Source organism: Lynx rufus, unplaced genomic scaffold (assembly GCF_022079265.1).
Source record: "Lynx rufus isolate CCGP_SWC_20201006 ecotype Redwood Valley unplaced genomic scaffold, mLynRuf1.p SCAF_8, whole genome shotgun sequence".
NCBI lineage: Eukaryota > Metazoa > Chordata > Mammalia > Carnivora > Felidae > Lynx > Lynx rufus.
Genome location: NW_025814896.1, coordinates 118,850,347 through 118,870,695, shown reverse-complemented (window position 1 = coordinate 118,870,695; position 20,349 = coordinate 118,850,347). Strand labels below are relative to the sequence as shown.

The window sequence follows — 20,349 nt, the reverse complement described above, 5'->3', positions numbered from 1 at the left end:
AAAAGATGTAAGATTATAGTTCAGGCCTTTCTCCTGTGTTCAGAGTTGCTCTAGTAGCTTCACCAGCATCATGGGATATCTGTACCATGTCAGAAAATGTGGCAAAGGGGCTGCAGAGCTGGAGGAGATGACCCTGAAATGTCACCACTGTGGAAAGCCATATAAATCGAAGGCTGGACTTGCGTATCACCTGAGGTCAGAGCATGGGCCTGTGAGTACTGATTACTTTCCAGACCCTGTTTGGGGATCTGTTTTTTGGGGACTCCTTACTCCGACATCTTCCCATACATCCGCTGTTCCTTATTTGTATCCCCTTTTAATCTTTGAATACTTTTGTTTTCCTTTCCTTATTTTTCCTTGGTTCTCTTATTTCTGCCTTTTGAACATAATTAGGTTAGAGAAATCAAAGTTCAGCGTGTAATCTGTGCAGAAGTAAACTCATTATTATACTTTTAAAGCTTAAGGCATTCCGATTTAGCTAGAAATTTTGTGGAAATTTCTGTCTGGCTGGTTCTTCCATTCCAATTTTTTTGTCTTGATTTTTTTCCCCCTTGATTACATTTCTAGGCTTCCCCCACCTCATGTTTCTTTTTAGAATTCAGTTTCAAGGTATAATTTACATATGCTAATTAATGTTCACTCTTTTAATTTTTTAATTTTTTATTTTTTTTAATGTTTATTTTTTGAGAGCGAAGACAGTATGGGGGGGGTGGGTGGAGAGAGAGAGGGAGGCACAGAATCCGAAGCAGGCTCCAGGCTCTGAGCTGTCAGCACAGAGCCCGATGCGGGGCTCGAACTCACGAACTGTGAGATCATGACTTGAGCTGAGGTTGGACGCTTAACCGCCTGAGCCACCTAGGCGCCCCAATATTCACCCTTTTTAGTGTGCAGTTACGAGTTTTGACAAATACATAGTCATGTAGTCACCACCACAATCAAGATATAGAACGATTTGACCACTGATTTATTTTCTGTCCCTATAGTTTTGCTTTTTTCACAATGTCCTATAAATGGAGTCATACAATATGTAGCCTTCCTTTTGAGTCTGGCTTCTTTCACTTAGCATAATACATTTGAGACTCATCCATGTGTTGCATGTATCATTAATTTATTTTTTTTTATTTCTGTCTAGGATTCCATTGTATGGATGTTTCACAGTTTCTTTATCCATTCATCAGTTGAAGAACATTTGGGTTGTTCCCATATTTTGGCAATTATGAATAAAGTTGCTATAAACATTCACATAAAAGGCTTTTGTGTGAAAATAAATTTTAATTTCTCTTGGGTAAATACTTAGGAATGGGATAGCTAGGTCATATGATAAATGTATGTTTAACTTTATGAGAAACTGCCAAACTCTTTTTCAGAGTGGCTGTACCATTTTGCATTCTCACTAGTAAAATGTGACAATTCCAGTTGCTTTGTATCCTTGTTAGGATTTGCTATTGTTAATTTCATTTTTTTCTTAGTCCATTCTATTAGGTATGCGGTGGTATTTCACTGAAGTTTAAATTTGCATCTCCCTAGTGACTAATGACATTGACCATCTTTTCATTTGTTTATTGGCAGTGTCAGTTGTTAGTGAAGTATCTTCTTTTTTGAAGTGGCCATTGAAATCCTTTATTATTGGAGTTTTGTTGTCTTACTAGGAAGTTTTGAGAATATTCTGAGTTTTTTATATATTTTGGACAGAAGCCCTTCATTAGATACATGTTTTGCAAATATTTTCTCCCAGTCTATAGTTTGTCTTTTCATTTATTTACAGTGTTCTAAATTTTTTTATAAGTTTATTTATCTTGAGAGGGAGAGAGAGCACCCAAGCAAGGGAGGGGGAGAGGGAGAGAGAGAGAAGCCCAAGCAGGCTCTGCTTAGTGTGGAGCTTGATGTGGGGCTTGATCTCACAGCTGTGAGATCATGACCTGAGCTGATATCAAGAGTCAGATAGATGCTCAACCAACTGAGACACCCAGGCACCCCTATAGTGTTTTTCAAAGAGCATAGTTCTTAAGTTCGATTTATCATTTTTTCCTTTTATGGGTAATGCTTTTTTTGTTGTTGTTTCTAATGTCTCTTTGCCCAACCCAGTTTTCTTTTCTTTTCTTTTCTTTTAAATGTTTTTATTTATTTTTGAGAGAGACAGAGTGAGTGGTGGAGGGGCAGAGAGAGAGAGAGAGGGAGACACAGAATCTGAAACAAGCTCCAGGCTCTGAGCTGTCAGCACAGGGCCAGATACGGGGCTTGAACTCATGAACTGTGAGATCATGAACTGAGCCACCCAGGCACCCCCCAACCCAATTTTCTATTGCTGCTGTAAAAAATCACAAGGGGGCCTGGGTGGCTCAGTCGGTTGAGTGTCGGACTTTGGCTCAGGTCATGATCTCACAGTTCTTGGGTTCCAGCCCTGCATCTGAGCTGTCAGCACAGAGCCTGGAGGCTGCTTCTGATTCTGTGTCTTCCTCTCTCTCTGCCCCTTCCCCACTCACACTCTTGTCTCTCTCTCAGAAAATAAAACATTTAAAAAAAAATCACCACAGAATTAATGGCCTAAATAACACAACTGTATTGTTTAAGTGTGTTAGGCCCGAAGTCCAGGGATAGCACAGCTCAGCTGGCTTCCCTGTGTAGGACCTCACCAGGCTGGCATCAAAATGTCAGTAGGACTGTTCCTTTTTGGAGGCTCAAGGGGAGAATCTGTTTTGAGGCTCGTTAAAATTAAGACTTGAGTTCCATGCAGTTAGTTGTAGGACCTCATTTCCTTGCTTGCTGTAGGCCGAGAGTTGTTCTCTGGTTCTGAAGGCCATCTATGTTCCGTGGCTTGTGGTCCCTTCCTCTTCAAGTCAGCAGCAGTATCAAGTCTCTCTCACACTCTGAATCTCTCCTGCCTTTTCTTCTGTCGCACCTCTCTTACTTAAAATCAACTGATTCTGGACTTTAATTAGATCTACAAAGTACCTTCACAGCAGCACATAGATTAGCGTTTAATTGGATAACTGATGACTGTAGCCTAGCCAGGGTGACACATCAAAAAACCATTACACCCAGGATTACAAAAATGTCCTCCCTTTGTTTCTTCTAGAAGTTTTATAGTTACGTGGTTTACATTTCATTTTGAGTTAATTTTTATATGTAGTATGAGATAGGAATGGGTTGAGGTTCATGTCTTTGCACATGGCTATGTCTTGACCTTTACTTATTAAAATAGAACAGACTTCACCCTAAGAAATTTTTTATATTAGTAAAATACGCATGAAGGTGGTAGAGCTTTATGCTAGTGGTTAGCAAGCCAGTGAAGAGCTTTTGATACTTAGAGCAGGAAGGATAGCCCTTAATCATTGGCTTTGATGGAAGCCACTTCTCAGGCCTGTGTTTTGCTATGTCTCATTCTTGCAGATCTCATTCTTTCCAGAGTCAGGACAGCCAGAGTGCTTAAAGGAGATGAGCCTGGAGCCAAAGAGTGGGGGTCGAGTTCAGAGGCGTTCTGCCAAGATAGCTGTGTACCACCTGCAGGAGCTGGCTTCTGCTGAACTGGCCAAGGAATGGCCTAAGAGGAAGGTGCTTCAGGATTTGGTGCCTGATGATCGGAAGGTAAAGTAGAAATTTGCGTTAATTTTGAACCATGTCTGATGTTGTGCTTAGTACATACGGAAAAGTAAATGCACTTGAGTACGTGATAAACAGTATGTTGCTTCTTTTTTTTTTAATTAATTAATTAATTAATTTTATTTTTTTAAAAATATATGAAATTTATTGTCAAATTGGTTTCCATACAACACTGAGTGCATCCCAAAAGATGCCCTCTTCAATACCCATCACCCACCCTCCCCTCCCTCCCACCCCCCATTAGCCCTCAGTTTGTTCTCAGTTTTTAAGAGTCTCTTATGCTTTGGCTCTCTCCCACTCTACCCTCTCTTTTTTTTTTTTTCCTTCCCCTCTGCATGGGTTCCTGTTAAGTTTCTCAGGATCCACATAAGAGTGAACACATATGGTATCTGTCTTTCTCTGTATGGCTTATTTCACTTAACATCACACTCTCCAGTTCCGTCCACCTTGCTACAAAGGGCCATATGTCATTCTTTCTCATTGCCACATAGTACTCCATTGTGTATATAAACTACAATTTCTTCATCAGTATGTTGTTTCTTAATCCTTAGAGATGGAGTATGTCTGATCCAGCTTCAGTGTTTGGATTCATATGGGTCCTAGAGAGACCGTCTGTTTCAGAAATTCCTTAAGGAACCCTCTTAATTTTGAACTGCTTCTGGAGGGAATCCGAATTCCCAGATTAGTCTTTTTTATTAGTCTTTGTTTCCACTTTGTTAGTTTTTTGTTAGTCTTTTGTTAGTCTCTGTTTCCACTTTGTTAATTTGTATGTAGTAGTTTATATTTAGTTTAGATAAATGATTTCAGTTTGTTTTTCTAGCAACAGAACTCCTCTCCCCACCCACTCTTTTTTTCCAAATGAAAATTATATAAAACACCAATATGTAGAATAACTTAAAATAGAGTCGCTGGGGTGCCTAGGTGGCTCAGCTGGGTAAGTGTCCAACTTCAGCCAAGGTCATGATCTTGTAGTTTGTGAGTTTGAGTCCCATGTTGGGCTATCTGCTGATAGCTCAGAGCTTGGAGCTGCTTCAGATTCTGTGTCTCATTCTCTCTCTGCCCCTCCCCTGCTCATGCTCTGTCTCTCTCTCTCTCTCTCTCTCAAAAATAAATATTAAAAAAAAATTAAAAATGGAGTTTCTCTATGTAACTAGGGGTAGTGAGCCCAAAACTTTGCCTACTTGGCCTTCTCCTTGATACTTTTATCATTCCTTCCATGGCCCCAAGTGTACTTCTCAGGGTTACAGAATCTAGCTTAGAAGCCTTTGGTTTAAAATAGATCATAGACCAAAGGAACATATTTGGCCAAGAGGAGATAAGGAGTATATGACTATGGGGTAGTCATGGGAAGGGCTTGGGAGGATATACGAGTAAAGATTAAGGTTAGAGCTGAGGACCTGTTACTCTCCATGGTATCAAGAAAGATAGTTTAGATTTGGCCTAGGGCTTTGACTCATGAGGGGAATGTCATATATTATAAGAAAATGTCAATTCGTGGAAGTGGATACCTTTTATTTGGTCTAAAAATCAGTCCTACTGGTGTCCAAGGAGTTGGATCCTGTTCTTGAGTATCAGAGCATCCTTTTTTGTTTCAGACTCATTGCTACTTTTTTCCTGCCACAGGCTAAAGTATGTGGTTATCTAAATTCAGTTTAAATGTGAATTTTGTACAGTGGTATGTATCTTATGATATCGTAGTCCGTTTGCTTTCACTGTGTTGATCGGTGGTAGGGAATTAGACATAAATATTTGTTAACTGATTGATAAGGTTTGCTAGTCTTATCTAGCAGATACTCTCCTAAAATCATCAGTTTTATAGTTTGACATTGTGTAGGTTAAAGGCATTATTATTTTGTTTTGTTTTAAACTAAAAATTTAATTGGAATAGATAATATATTCTTGTTCAGAAGTCAAAATGATAATAAACATTGAGATATCTCAGTCTCACCCCATCCTTGTTCTAGCCTGTATCCATGGTAACCATTCTTACTGGTTTCTTGTGTGTCCTTCCAGTGTTTTTTAATGCAAATACAAGCAATATGGTCTAGGAAAAACTCTTGTGTTTTCTTTTACTCACATACTACTACACACTTAACACTTCTGACACCAGATGTGTGGTTTTTTCCCACACAGACTAATTTTCTAACACCACCTGCGTGTCCTACAATTTAATTCAGTCCTGACACTATCTACCTGGAGTTAGTGTCAGGTCCACAAGTTAAGGGCTCAGTCTCACAGGACTGTTCCAATTTCAGGTGCCAGTCACAAGTCCCAGGTTGTCATCTGTACTTCTGACTGACTGGGCTAAAAATTGGGGTTCCCATGCTCCCCTCCTTGGTTTCGGTAATTTGCTAGCATGGCTCACAGAACTCAGGGCAACGTGTTTACTGGTTTGTTATAAAGGATATAATAAAATCTGCAGATGAACAACCAGATGAAGAAATACAGAGTGAGGTCTAGAAGAGTCCCCAGCATAGGAGCTCCTATCCCTGTGGAGTTGGAGGTGTATCACCCTCTTGGTGCATATATATACTCTCTGAACCCCATAATTTTGGGATTTTTATAGAGGCTTCATCACATAGGCATGATTGATTAACTATCCCTAGCCCCTTTCCCTCTCTAGAGAATGGGGAATGTGTCTGAAAGTTCAAAGCTTCTAATCAAGGCTTGGTTTTGCCAGTGGCTAGCCCACCGAGGAGCCCACAGACTATTACCTCATCAAAACAAAAGATACTCCTATCACCCAGGAAATTCCAAGGGATTTATGAACTCTGTCCAAATACTGGTATTATTCAGAAAATTAGTAGGTGTTTTAGGAACTCTCTATCAGGAACCAGGTTCAGAGACTGAGTATTAGCAGGAACTGAGGGCAGAGACCAATAAATATTTTTTCTTGTTTCACAAATATATATTCCTTTCTTTTAAATGTTTCCATTTATTTTGAGAGAGAGAGCACATAAGCTGGGCAAGGGCAGAGAGAGGGAGAGACAGAATCCAACACAGGGCTCGAACTCACAAACCGTGAGACCATGACCTGAGCTGAAATCAAGAGTCAGAAGCTTAACTGACTGAGCCACCAAGACACCCCTATATTCCTTTTTCAAAAATCTTTTTATTTGGAAATAATTTTAGACTTACCGAGTCTTTGCAAAATTAGTACAGAGTTCCCATATGCTCTTTACCTGGCTTCCCCTAATGCCAACATCTTACATAACCAATAACATAGGATCCCATCAAGATCTCACATTTAATTCTCTTCACTGTGTCTCCTTAGTCTCCTCCCATCTGTTATCATCCTTCTGGCTTTATTGATCTTTTGTGCTCTTGACACTTTTTTTTTAATTTTTTTTTTCAACGTTTATTTATTTTTGGGACAGAGAGAGACAGAGCATGAACGGGGGAGGGGCAGAGAGAGAGGGAGACACAGAATCGGAAACAGGCTCCAGGCTCTGAGCCATCAGCCCAGAGCCCGACGCGGGGCTTGAACTCATGGACCGTGAGATCGTGACCTGGCTGAAGTCGGACGCTTAACTGACTGCGCCACCCAGGCGCCCCTGACACTTTTGAAGAGAACAGGCTCGTTGTTTTGTAGAATATCCCTAATATGGATTTGTCTAGTGTTTGCTCAAGATTAGATTGAAAGTTACATGTTTTTGTCAAGATTACCACTGAAGCAGTGTTTGCCTTTCTCAATGTACCATATTAGGAGGTATATGATGTTGATGTGTCTTTTTTACCAGTGATCACTTTGATCACTTGATTAGGGTGTATTGTCCAGTTTTCTCCAAGGCAAAATTACAGTTTTCCTCTCTGTAATTAGTGAACATTTTGTGGGGATAGTGACGCTGTGCAACTACCCTGTGTCTTATCATACCTCTGCCCACTTGCTGTAGCATCTGTCAGTGATTCATTCTTGCCTGCAACAGTTATTATTATGGTTGTTTGCCTAATGATGGTTTGTGTTTCCATTACTTCTTCCATAAATTATTAATTGAAATTCTGTGAGAAAATACGTCCTTTTTTTCTCTTAATCTATATCAGTATGGACTCATGGATATTTTATTGTAGGTGTATAATCCAGTGCTATTATTAATATTCATTTTTTGGCTCAAATTGTTCCAGATTTGGCCATCAAGAGCTCTTTGCAGTGGGCACCTGTGCCTTTTTGACATGCTTCTATCATTTTTTTGAGTACTCTTTGACAACATAAGGTGCTGTAGAGTCATCTTGTGTATTCCCTTCCCCTGCCCTGGAATCAACCATTTCTCTAAAGAATGCTGGTTTCTTTTATTGGAGAATATACTTAAAAAACAAGATTTGAATGCTGGGTGTACTCATTCCTGCTGGGGTGTCATTGCTTCTGGGCCCTCTTGGTGGCTAGAACTAGGATATATATGTATGTCTACTCGTAGATGAAAACACACACTCTGTGTTCATTTTTATGTCTGTCTGTATACATATTTAAAGCCATGATACCTTCATTTCCAGTCCAACACCACAAGTTTCATTCTTGCCTTCCTTTGTGCTTATTTGTAACTCCTTTCTCTAACAGTAGGAAAACCTAGCTCTCACTGTTTGTAATATATTTATTTATTTGCTTAGTCCTAGTATAACATAAAGTAGTTTTACAATTATTAAGCCATACCCCTGTAAAAACAGGTTTATTAGCTGTAGAAGAATATTTGTATATCGTTCTTTACATCTTCAGCCTTACAGTATATAGTCAAAGTACTGTTTTATTTTTTTTTAACTTACCTATTTATTTTGAGAGAGGGAGAGAGAGAGAGAGTGAGGGAAGGGCAGAGAGAGAGGGAGAAAGAGAAGTCCAAGCAGGCTCCACACTAACATGAACTGTGAGATCACGACCTGAGCCAAAGTCAGATGCTCCACTGACTGAGCTTCCCAGGTGTCCCTCAAAGTATTATTTTACGGTTATTTAGATTGGCTTTCTCCCTCGCTCCCTTCATTATGCTTCTCATTTGTAATCCTTAGGTTCATGTGTTACTTTTCTTTACATTTTGAGTTCCCCTACATCCTGTTTAATTGAAACTAGTCATTTCTCTTGGGGGGTATGTGAAACATTACCATAGTTCTAAAAGTCAGACCCCATACAAAAGGTCATCTTATAGAAGGGTCACTGCCCTCTCCCCAGCTTTCCCATTCTGAATACCCTTTTGTTTCCATCCTGTCCCCACCCTGCTCCCTGCAGAGACCACCACACTCAGTTTCTGCTTTGTCCTTCCTGTATTTTTATGGGCTAGATGACCAGATACATGCATATTTTCGTACATCTTTTTCTTTCTCACATAGATACTCTTTTGTAATTTGCTTTATTTCACTTAAAAGTGTATCCTGGAAATCACTCCATATGTGTTCTTAGAGATTATCCTCATTTCTTTTTTTTACAGCTGCGTAAACATGATAGTTTATTATATGAATATAATAGTTTATGCAAATATTCTCTTATCACTGTAAAAGGATTTTAGATGGACCTGTATACCCTAGCTGCAGAAGAGAGGGGTGCTTATAAATAAAGCCAGCTCTGTGCTCTGATTTCTCTTATAGATTTAGCGGAGTTCCTTTAGGCTGCCTTCCTTATTTCCCCTTACCTCTGGGTTTTGGTTCTGTTTTTCTGTCTCAGAAAGAGCATCAGCTTCTTTTCAGATACTTCCATTTTCCAAGCAGGAGGATTGTTTACTCACTGGAAATACAGCTATTACTTGTGGTGGACTTTGTAAGAACTGTCTCTACAGGTGCTAGCTGTCTCTTTTCTGGAAACTATAGTAGTTGTAAGAAGAGACTAACTTAGGGGCACCTGGCTGGCTCAATTGGTGGAGCATGTAACTCTTGATCTTGGGGTTGTGAGTTCGAGCCCCACGTCGGGCTCTAAATAAATAAATAAATAAATAAATAAATAAATCTAAAGAAAAGAGAGAGAGAGACTAACTTGGGTCAAGCATGTGAAGGCAAGTGTGAGGAGTAATTTTGCTTGCGCAGTATAAGTAAAAATCATGTGTTCCATCCCCAAGTTCTCTCACATCTTTGTTTTAGGTTGAACCTTAATTTCTTTGAGTTTTTTTTAAATGTTTATTTTTGAGAGAGAAAATAGAGAGAGACAGAACATGAGCAGGGGAGGGGCAGAGGGAGACAGAAGGGAGACAGAATACAAAGCAGGCTCCAGGCTCTGATGAGCTGTCAGCACAGAGCCTGATACGGGGCTCGAACTCACAAACCACGAGATCACGACCTGAGTCGAAGTCGGATGCTCAATTGACTGAGCCACCCAGGTGCCCCTGAATTTTTTAAATACCAAAAATTAACATGACACCTTTGAAGAAAAAGGAGAAATGCAGATAAGCAGGGAAAAATCATTAAAGCTACTCAAAATTCTACCACCCAGAGAGGACTACTGTTAACATTTTGATGTATAGCCTTCTAGCTTTTCCCCCATCTACATATATTTCTGTTGCATATGTTGTATATATATGTGTATATATGTACCATATTTATGAATATACCTATATTTTACAGTACATATTTGTATCTTTGTCTTTTTCGTAATGAGTATTTTAACTGTGTAAATGCTCTGTCACTAGCTTTTTAAAGCTGTAGATGTGCTATATCTGAAAGTCTCTTCTCCTGCCCTCTGTTAAAAATCAAAACTATTCTAAGATTAAAAAACAGACAGTTATACTTACCAGTTTCAGATAAATTTATATTTAAAGGGTCTTACATACTATAATATTTTTGGCACATGAAAATATGTTTGTCAGACTCCAGAATTACATAACCTAAAGAGTTGGGTATGAACCTTTTGGGGTATTTTGGTTGGAAGTTGGATTCCTCCAATAAAATATTTCTTGTCTTGTAGTTAAAATATACTCGCCCTGGGCTTCCTACCTTCAGCCAGGAAGTACTACACAAATGGAAGTCAGATATCAAGAAATATCATCGCATTCAGTGCCCTAACCAGGTGGTTCTTTCTCATTCATTTTTTCAGTAAATGTTTATCAAGTTTATCAAACTTCTGTCTCAGTTACTGATTCCTTCATGACAAAGTTATCTGAACCTTAGTGGCTTAAAACATTAGTTATTTTATTTGTTCAGAATTCTGTGAGTCAGTAATTCTGTCAGGGCTCAGAGAACCTTCTCCTGCTAAACATGGCGTCAGCTGGGATCACTCATGGGTTGTATTCAGCTGCAAGCTCAGATGGGACCTGAACGTCCAAGATAGCTTCTGTGCAGCTAATTGAGCTGGGAGCTTCGCTCTCCACGTGGCCTCTCTGTCCATGAGGTTGTAGTGGGTTACCAGCAGGGTACATGGCAACTGACTTCTTAGAGTGTTCCAAGAACATGCAGATGAAAGCTGTAGATCTCTCAGGCCTAGCTTCAGAATTTGTTCAGCAATATTTCCATGGCATTCTATTGGTCAAAGGAATCACAGGGTTAACCCAGATTCAAAGGGAGGGTGAATAGACTCCTCTTCTTACAGGGAAGAGTGGCAGAGAATTTCCATTATTTCTTTAATCCACCACAGCTGTATATGCAGTACTTTGGGAAGGAGGATATCTACCAGAAACAGGAGACATATTTATACTGAAGAAGGCAGATTAAAAAAAAAAAAAATCCAACCATGCAATTTTCTGTTTCTCTAAAAGTCAGAGAAAAAGTATCAGGGAAGGGAATATTTTAAGCCCTTCTTTTTTTAAAAAAATACCTTTTCATGGTTTTCCTTTTTCCTTTTGTGGCTTGTGTCTGAATTTTTTCTGTTTGGTTTGTAGTACAATTTATTGGGCTTCTTCCTCTAAATGTAGGGTTGGTCAGTGTGAACGGCCAGATTGCTAAGAGAAGGATGAGGTTTGGTATAATCTTTACATTATTTCTTCTTCTCTCTTTCAGGGTTGTGAGGCTGTCTACAGTAGTGTATCAGGCCTTAAGGCTCACCTGGGCTCTTGTACCTTGGTTTGTAACTTTCTGAATGCTTTATCTTAATGTGATCTCTCAAACAAAAGTCTGACATGGAAGAGAATTCAGTTTAGGCGAACAGCTAGTCACCCTGTTTACTGTTAAGTTCAGAGGCTTGTTTAGTTTTTTATGTCCTAAAGATTCTTTATCTGGTATTGGATGGGATGTCCTGATATGTCCAAGATATAGAAGAAGCCAACATAGCCTTAAGTCTTATCAATTAAAAAAGTTGGAGGAAAAGTATTATTATTAGTTTTGAGTCTATATCAGGGAAGTAACTTTTTCTACCTGAGTCTGTCCTGCCCTGGACCTGCCCTGTTTATTGGGCCTTAAAATTTCTAGAATCAGTTTACGTGTGCTTATCTGGATGATGAAGATCCTCTAATCCCACCTGAATTATATAGCCTCTGGGGATGGGAGGTAGATGCTAGCCCTGGGTGTCAGGCAAACAGATATTCACCTCACTGCATCTTTTCTGTGTTGACCCAGGTGCCCTCTGACTCACAGACATGGGGACTGTTGCCACTTTTTTTTTTTTAAATTTTTTTTTTTTCAACGTTTATTTATTTTTGGGACAGAGAGAGACAGAGCATGAACGGGGGAGGGGCAGAGAGAGAGGGAGACACAGAATAGGAAACAGGCTCCAGGCTCTGAGCCATCAGCCCAGAGCCTGACGCGGGGCTCGAACTCACGGACTGTGAGATCGTGACCTGGCTGAAGTCGGACGCTTAACCGACTGCGCCACCCAGGCGCCCCATGCTGCCACTTTTTAATTCCATTCAGAAATATCTCCTCACACAAAATTAGCACCATGGACACTCAGAGCTTCAGGAGGGGAGAGAAACCTCAGTTCAAAGCAGCAAGGGAGTGTAGGCATCCAACCCAGATCTGGCCACAAGTGCTTAGGAGTTTGTCATCATGATCTTAGTTTCTGAGTCCTTAAACTAGGCATTATGGACAATACACCTCTAATTCTGGATTTGCAAGGCACTCTTTAGAGCAGTGGATTATAGTGGGAAGAATTATACATTGGTGCCTCTGGTGAACTTCAGGAGTTTGATCATGTGGGAAGAGGAACCAAGAGAATCTGGAAGTGAAGTGACAGAAACTAGGGAAGATAGAAAAGGGTGATTTGTTACATAATAAAAGTAGGAATACTTTAGGTTGTGTTGAGGGGGTGGGGGTATTATGTATAGAACTATATTAGGATAGATTTCTAGTGGTAATAGTCTGCCTAAATCTGGTTTTCCCAAGTATATTGCTGTATTGGATTTTCTTCCTTCTTACCTTTGCTGAAGTAAAATCCCCTCTTTTCATCTCTAACAATCCCCACACACGGCCCAGGTACGTGTTCCTGAATTTACCAGTAATTCCCTTTTCTTTCTCTCTTGAAAACAGGGAAACTTTGTGGCTGGAAAATACAAGTGTCTTCTGTGTCAAAAAGAATTTGTGTCAGAGAGTGGTGTCAAGTATCACATCAACTCTGTCCATGCCGAGGTGAGGTCCCTGCTTTTCCCATCATGTTTTTGTAATCCCTGGAACCCATACATGTGCCCCCAAGAAAGGTGGAATTTGTGTGTTGTGTTGGGCTAGGACTGCCAAGGAAAGTAGCTTGAAAGTGGTTACTGGAGACATTGGAGTTAAAATACTTTGTAAAATTAGATGCATAATTATATTTTCTATGAAAGCATTTGTAGTCAGTATAAGTCTGAGCATCCTTGAGCTCTTCTGATTCTTTTAAATTCAGTTAAATCAGGCATGTGGGCAGTAGGCTGAGTTTACACCTTTGCAATTCTTGTTTCCTAGCGTTCTCCATACTTCCGTTTTCTAGTATTCTAATTAATGTTGTGGAGCAACCTGTTTTTAAGGTTGTTTAAAATACCGCAAAGAGGGGCGCCTGGGTGGCTCAGTCGGTTGGGCGACCGACTTCGGCTCAGGTCATGATTTCACCGTCCGTGAGTTTGAGCCCCTCATCGGGCTCTGTGCTGACAGCTCAGAGCCTGGAGCCTGTTTCAGATTCTGTGTCTCCCTGTCTCTCTGACCCTCCCCTGTTCATGCTCTGTCTCTCTCTATCTCAAAAATAAATAAACGTAAAAAAAAAAAAATACTGCAGAGAAACAACTATGAAAGACATTAATGAGACAGCTGGAGTCATTGGAATACAACTCTATTAAATAATCGTAATGAGTCAATGTTAATGTTCCCAAATGTGATCACTGTATTGTTTTGCAGGGGAATGCCCTTGTTCTTAGGTAGATATATGCTGAAATTTTTAGGGATGAAATACGCCTGAAAATAAATTGCAAATGGAAGAAGGAAGAAAGGAAAGAGAGGTTAACGATGGTAAATCTAGGTTTCATTGAACTATTATAACTTTTCTGAAGGTTTGTACATTTTGACAATTAAAAAATAAATTCTGTGTAAAAGTGTTCTAAAGTTCAGGGGTGCCTGGGTGGTTCAGTTGGTTGTGTCCCCGACTTCGGCTTAGGTCATGATCTCGCAGTCTGTGAGTTTGGGCCCCGCGTCGGGCTCTGTGCTGACAGCTTAGAGCCTGGAGCCTGCTTCAGATTTTGTGTCTCCCTCTCTCTCTGCCCCTCCCCTGCTCACGCGCTCTCTCTCTCTCTCTCTCAAAAATAAACATTTGAAAGAAAAATTTCTAAAAATGCTTTAAAGTTCAGAAAGCTGAGTCTTTTTTTTCTCTTAGGGCAAGTTTTTAGTAATATAGGTGAGTAGAGAAATTGTTTCCTGTATAATTAAATACCCGTATTGCAAAAGCTAAAGGAGTAGAGTGCATTCTCTTGGAATATCTGACTGCAGAAACTATTGTTGCCTGATAAGGAAAAATAGCAAGCACCTTCAGCTGTTCTCTGCCCTCACATTTAATAGTTTTTAACAATGTGGGCTGTAGTTAGTGTCATCAAATGTGGTTCTTGTTGTTTTACCAGTTTAAGCTTTGGGAGGCCCTTTCCATGTCTGAGATTTCTTCTGGAATGCAGTCCTATCTTTTTTTATAATAATAGTGTACCTTTTTATGCTTCAGGAAGTACTTAAAAGATAATTATCTCGAGGTCCCTGGGTGGCTCAGTTGGTTAAGTGCCTGATTGTTGATTTTGGCTCAGGTCATGATCTCATGGTTCCTTAGTTTGAGACCCGTGTCAGGTTCTACACTGACAGCTCAGAGCCTGAAGCCTGTTTCGGATTCTGTGTCCTCCTCTCTCTCTCTGCCTCTTCCCCGCTTGTGTACGCGCTCTCCCTCTGTCTCAAAAATAAATAAATAAACATTAAAAAAAAAAAATTATCTCCTGACAAAATCTGGCCTTTATGTAATTAACCAGTTTTCTCCAGTTTCCTCTTAAAAAGTTGGAACCAACAAATTTCACTTAGTTTGGGGCTTGTTCCCCAGGCATTTGTTCAATGATTTGTGCCTGTGTTTATGAATTATATGTGGTGGTAAAACATTTTTATTCTGTTCCTCCCTTTCTGCCTCGCATGTTCTTACACTACTTTTTTTTTTTAAACAGGAATTTTCAAATACATGAAAATGGACAAAATAGTGTAATGAATAGCATTAACAGATATGAATAGCTTTAACAGATTGGCCAACAAGTTTATGGCCAATCTTGTTTTCATTTATAACCACACCTACTTCTCTTGTTCCTTAAAGGCTTATTTTTTTTTTTAAGTTTATTTATTTTGAGAGAGAGTGTGCATGTGCACACAAGCGGGGGAGGGGCAGGGAGAGCAAGAGGGAGAGAGAAACCCAAGCAGGCTCCATGCTGTTAAAGCAGAGCCTGACTCTTGATCCCACCATCCTTGAGATCATGACCTGAGCCAAAATCAATAGTCAGGCACTTAACTGACTGTGCCACCCAGGTGCTCCTTAAAGGCTTATTTTGAACAAATTTCACATACCCTGTCACTGTCACTGCTTCTTTCACTGTGTCTAAAATATAGGAACTTTTAAAAGTATATGACCGCAACCATCATTACACTTAAAAAAAATTAACAATGATTCTTGCATATCATTATATACCTAGTTATTATTTAAATTATTTAAATTTCCCTGATTGCCTCATAATTTTTTTTCAGAGTTGGCTTGTTCAAATCAGGAGCAAAAAAAAAAAAAAAAAAGGTCCATATACTGTATGTTTTAATCTAGAGTGCTATCCAATAGAAATGTAATGTGAATCATGTATGTAATTTAAAATTTTCTAGTAACCACATTTCAAAAGTATAAAGAAAAACAGGTGATATTAATGTTGATAATATATTTTATTTAATCCAGTATACTATCTTTTGAACACGTAGTCAGTAAAAAATTTTTCATACTAAATCTTTGAAATTTCATGTCTATTTGTTATATATTGAAAGCGTAACAGGACGCCTGAGTGGCTCAGTCGGTTGAGCGTCCGACTTCGGCTCGGGTCACGATCTCATAGTCTGTGGGTTCGAGCCCCGCGTCGGGCTCTGTGCTGACAGCTCAGAGCCTGGAGCCTGCTTCCGATTCTGTGTCTCCCTCTCTCTCTGCCCCTTCCCCACTCATGCTCTGTCTCTCTCTGTCTCAAAAATAAAAATAAAAACATTAAAAAAAAAATTTAGAAAGCGCATCTCATTTTGGATTAGTCATTTTTCAAGAGCTCATTAGCCACATGTGGCTAGTGACTATCTCATTGGACAATGCAGGTCTAGAAGTTTCCCTTTCCTTTCCCCCCACCCCAAATTTATTTGTTGAAGAAACAAGGTCATATATGCACATTTTGGATTTTGTTGATTACATTCCTGTGGTGGTGGTCCTCTAGCAGAGTATTTCCTATAAACTGGTTGTTAGACCTAGAAGACTGATCAGATCACTTGATTTATTTATTTTTTTTTATTTTTTTTCAACGTTTTTTATTTATTTTTGGGACAGAGAGAGACAGAGCATGAACGGGGGAGGGGCAGAGAGAGAGAGGGAGACACAGAATTGGAAACAGGCTCCAGGCTCTGAGCCATCAGCCCAGAGCCCGATGCGGGGCTCGAACCCACGGACCGCGAGATCGTGACCTGGCTGAAGTCGGACGCTTAACCGACTGCGCCACCCAGGCGCCCCCAGATCACTTGATTTAGATTGAAGTCTTTCTTTCTTTCTTTCTTTCTTTCTTTCTTTCTTTCTTTCTTTCTTTCTTTCTCTTTCTTTCTTTCTTTCTTTCTTTCTCTCTTTCTTTTTTCCTTTCTTTCTTTTTTTCTGCAAGAATATTTCATAGTTGGAGTCCATGTTCCTTAACTCTTAATTTTTTAAACTGAGTCTTAGAGAAATTAAGTAATTTCCCCATGGTCACAGAGACAGAAACAGAGTTGAGATTTGCACCCAGGTGGTCTGGCTGCATGCAAATACTATCATGAAATAAAAATCTCCTATGACCCAATGCTTTATATCTCATGAGAGTTTTACAAAGGAGATAGATGAGTGGGATGATGCTAAGTGATCAGACTTCGTGGATCACTTATTGAAGTACCCTAAATCATGTCTTACACAATAAATCCTTATAATGACTGCTCATGATGAATTTCTTCAGTTTCAAGTACAGAGTTCTAAGCTATGGTTCCCTATCTGTTTCCTCCTTACTGTGTTCTGCCCTAACCGTGCCTTTTAGAGATTCTTCCCACACCCATTCTTTATGTTCTCTACTGTGTATTGATTGACTGGATGATTTTTCCATTTTGCCTCTGTAGGACTGGTTCGTTGTAAACCCAACCACAACCAAAAGCTTTGAAAAGCTCATGAAGATAAAGCAGCGGCAGCAAGAAGAAGAAAAGCGGAGGCAGCAGCACAGGAGCAGAAGGTCTCTGCGAAGGCTGCAGCAGCCTGGCATCGAGCTTCCTGAGGCAGAGCTGAGTCTTAGAGTAGGGAAGGATCAGAGGAGGAGTAACGAGGAATTGCTAGTGTCGACCTCCTGTAAGGAACCGGAGCAGGAGCCAGTGCCAGCACAATTCCAGAAAGTAAAGGCCCCAAAGACTAATCATAAACGAGGAAGGAAATAGGCAGGCAGTGTGAAAGCTCCTAGGAAAGCGGACATGATGCCATTGTCACGGGGGCCTGTGCTGGGAGGACTGAGTCACGGGGGCTGAGTGAGGAGAAATGTACTCTCTCAGCTGTTTGTGTAAGGCTGTGACTTTCTCAGCTCCTTCCTCCTGTGTAAATTTCACTGTTCTCCCTATTTATTCACTTTGACCCCCACCCCCACCCTCACCCCCTTTTTGGTAGGTTTTCCTGCTATTCCTCATTGGAGTCCTCTTGTTTTTCTCTTATCTTGCCCAAAGAGCTCCCTCTTAAGGCCAACTGTGGGCCCCTCTTGCCCTGTACAAAACTGAGAAACCTGTTTGGTTGTCCTTTTCCTTCCTGGGCTATAGAATGTTCTTGGAAGCTCCATTGATTAGTAGTCATTCCATCATCTTGCTTATAAAACAATTCCAAATTAATTTTTTAAAACCATACTGATTTACCATTTTGTATTTGTGATTTAACAATCCTAGAAACTAGAACTGTTGTCACTCATGTAAAAAGCTTATCCTGTCTCCTTGGGAAGCAGATTTTATGGAGGCTGTTTGTTCTCTCAATATGTAAGAAAATGGATGTAGGATGAAAAAGCTAGAACCTCGCTACACTGGTTTTACTGGGAAATGTTTTGTTTATCCCAAGTAGCAGTGACTGACTAGACCCACAGGCATGAAAAGCAGCCCAAACATTAAAATGTCGCAAACATTAAAATGATTGGAAAGAAGGAAGTAGAAGAAGCAATAAATACTGCCTCATCTTTCCTGGGGCTTGAGGCCTCATTGGTTGCTATGATCAGTGCCCTCCTAAAGCTTGTTTTCTCCCCCAGTTTTATGGATTGAGAAATACCACATTGCACTTGATGTTTTGACACAGAATCCTAGTGTTCCTGGTAATGCCACTAAGACTGGCAGCCAAGGTGCACATTCCTTCTCCCCCGGACTTGACCTTACCTGTTAGTCTATGCCGTGCTAAGTCTATTCCTCCCTTTAGCCAACCTCTGTCTCTTGGAATTCTCTGAGAATATTGTCCTCTATCCTCTTTTATATGTGGAGTTCTATCCTCTTTATATCTTGAGACTTTGTCACCAGATGTAGATATTTATCTGGAGTTGGAAAGAAAAATTCCTTTTCTGTACCTCATGCCTACCTGCTAATGTCTAGTGGGCTACTTCTCTTCAAGGCTGGCTTTCTCTGGAACATTGTTTAGACCAGCTCTGTTGTTGTGTTTCCACATTCTCTTCCCCTTTTCCATAAATATTGGTCTTATATATTCTTGCCAATTTTTGTGGCATATGCCACATAAAAAGCAAGGACCCTTAACCCTGATATGGATAAACACTACCTTTTCAAATTCTGAAAGGCTGTTACTACTCTTTAACTCTGTATTTTGTGCTGCTCCACATAGCTTTAAAATGTGGGCTTTTGTGAAGACCACTTTCAAACGGGAGCATTGAAACCAGATTTGGAGACTGCCAAAATAGATAGTTGTGAAACAAGTGAAGGACATGGTATGTCCACTCTACATTTTCATTGGCAGTTGCACCCTTAAAACCCTTTCAGTAGATGAGGATTGTCAGGGAGGAGAAATGAAGAAGCTATATTAATTTCTGGTGAGTAAGACTTGGGGAATGTTGGGCAATGACAAAAGAAATAAATGACTGTCGGTTAGAATGATGTTTCCAGTTCATTGACTCCAACCTGCTATTTGACTGCTTGCTGACAAAGTGTATGGGGGTAAGAAAACAGCTGAACGTGGGAGTGGGTTTGAAATAAGTTCCAAATGCGGCGTCTTAGTAGTTCTTTAGCTCCTGAAGTCTGCTGGTTAGTGAATAAATTTGTTTGAGATTAAAGTGAATTAGTGTAGAAAACTTGTCCAGTCTCATCCAGGACCCTCGCAGGCACTTTTAAAATTTTTCCTTCCTGAGGCCAGGTCTCACTCAGCAGGAGTATCCTAATCATACTATTGAGTTTTTAAGTTTTTTAAACAAAATTCATTTGAGTAACGAATTTGACAATATCAGGTATAGCCAGGTTGTGTGGAATGTGAACTCTCATGCACGGTTTGGAATTTAAATTGGTACAATTACTTTGGAAACAATTTGGCAGTATCTAGTAGAGCTGAAAATACGCCCCTAAGACTCGACAGTTTTACTCCTGGGTATATACAGAGAAAATCCTCTTGCCCAGGTGTACCAGGAGACATAAACAAGAATGATGTAGCAGGGTCTACTAACTGTCTGCCAAAATCTGCTGTCACTTTGCAGACCCCTAGGATTATAGGACAAATGGCTAAATTATGTTCCTGGCCCTCCAATCCCCTGCCCCTGTAGTGAAGGGTAGCTAACTAACTTCTCTCCAGTAGAACATGAATGGGAGTGATGTGTGATACCTCCAGGGTAGAAGTTTTAAGAAAGGGCACCTCTGTGCTTCTTTTCCCTTCATCGGGCCATATGAAGATAATAAAATGGCTTTAGGGGGTAGTAGAGCACAAAATGGAAAATGGTTGATGCCCTGAATCACCCCATGAAGGACTAATTGCTAGCCAGGAACATCTGAGACTATTAAAGAGAAAAAAAAATCTGTTTTTTGAGACATTATACATGCTTGGGTCGCTTTGTTAGCTTACTCTACTATATAATTTAATTGTCTATCATCAGAAGAGGTAAATACAGTGGAATACTGTATAGCTGTGAAATTAGGGCTTGTATCATGAATACATCTTAAAAATGGGAAAAGCAGGTTACAGAA

The 20,349-nt window shown here is 40.0% G+C and overlaps 1 protein-coding gene across 2 annotated transcripts in view; it reads left to right on the top strand.

The window, feature by feature from the left end:
- ZNF512 (zinc finger protein 512) overlaps positions 1 to 19,405 on the top strand; it is a 34,568-nt gene extending 15,163 nt beyond the window's left edge. For both annotated transcript variants that reach the window (XM_047068817.1, XM_047068816.1), the window contains exons 9-14: positions 44 to 211; positions 3,391 to 3,585; positions 10,472 to 10,573; positions 11,500 to 11,562; positions 12,964 to 13,062; positions 17,278 to 19,405. In XM_047068817.1, the coding sequence (XP_046924773.1) occupies positions 44 to 211; positions 3,391 to 3,585; positions 10,472 to 10,573; positions 11,500 to 11,562; positions 12,964 to 13,062; positions 17,278 to 17,586 (936 nt within the window). In that variant the 3' untranslated portion in view covers positions 17,587 to 19,405. The remainder of the gene's footprint in view (positions 1 to 43; positions 212 to 3,390; positions 3,586 to 10,471; positions 10,574 to 11,499; positions 11,563 to 12,963; positions 13,063 to 17,277) is intronic.
- The last annotated feature ends 944 nt before the right edge of the window (positions 19,406 to 20,349 follow it).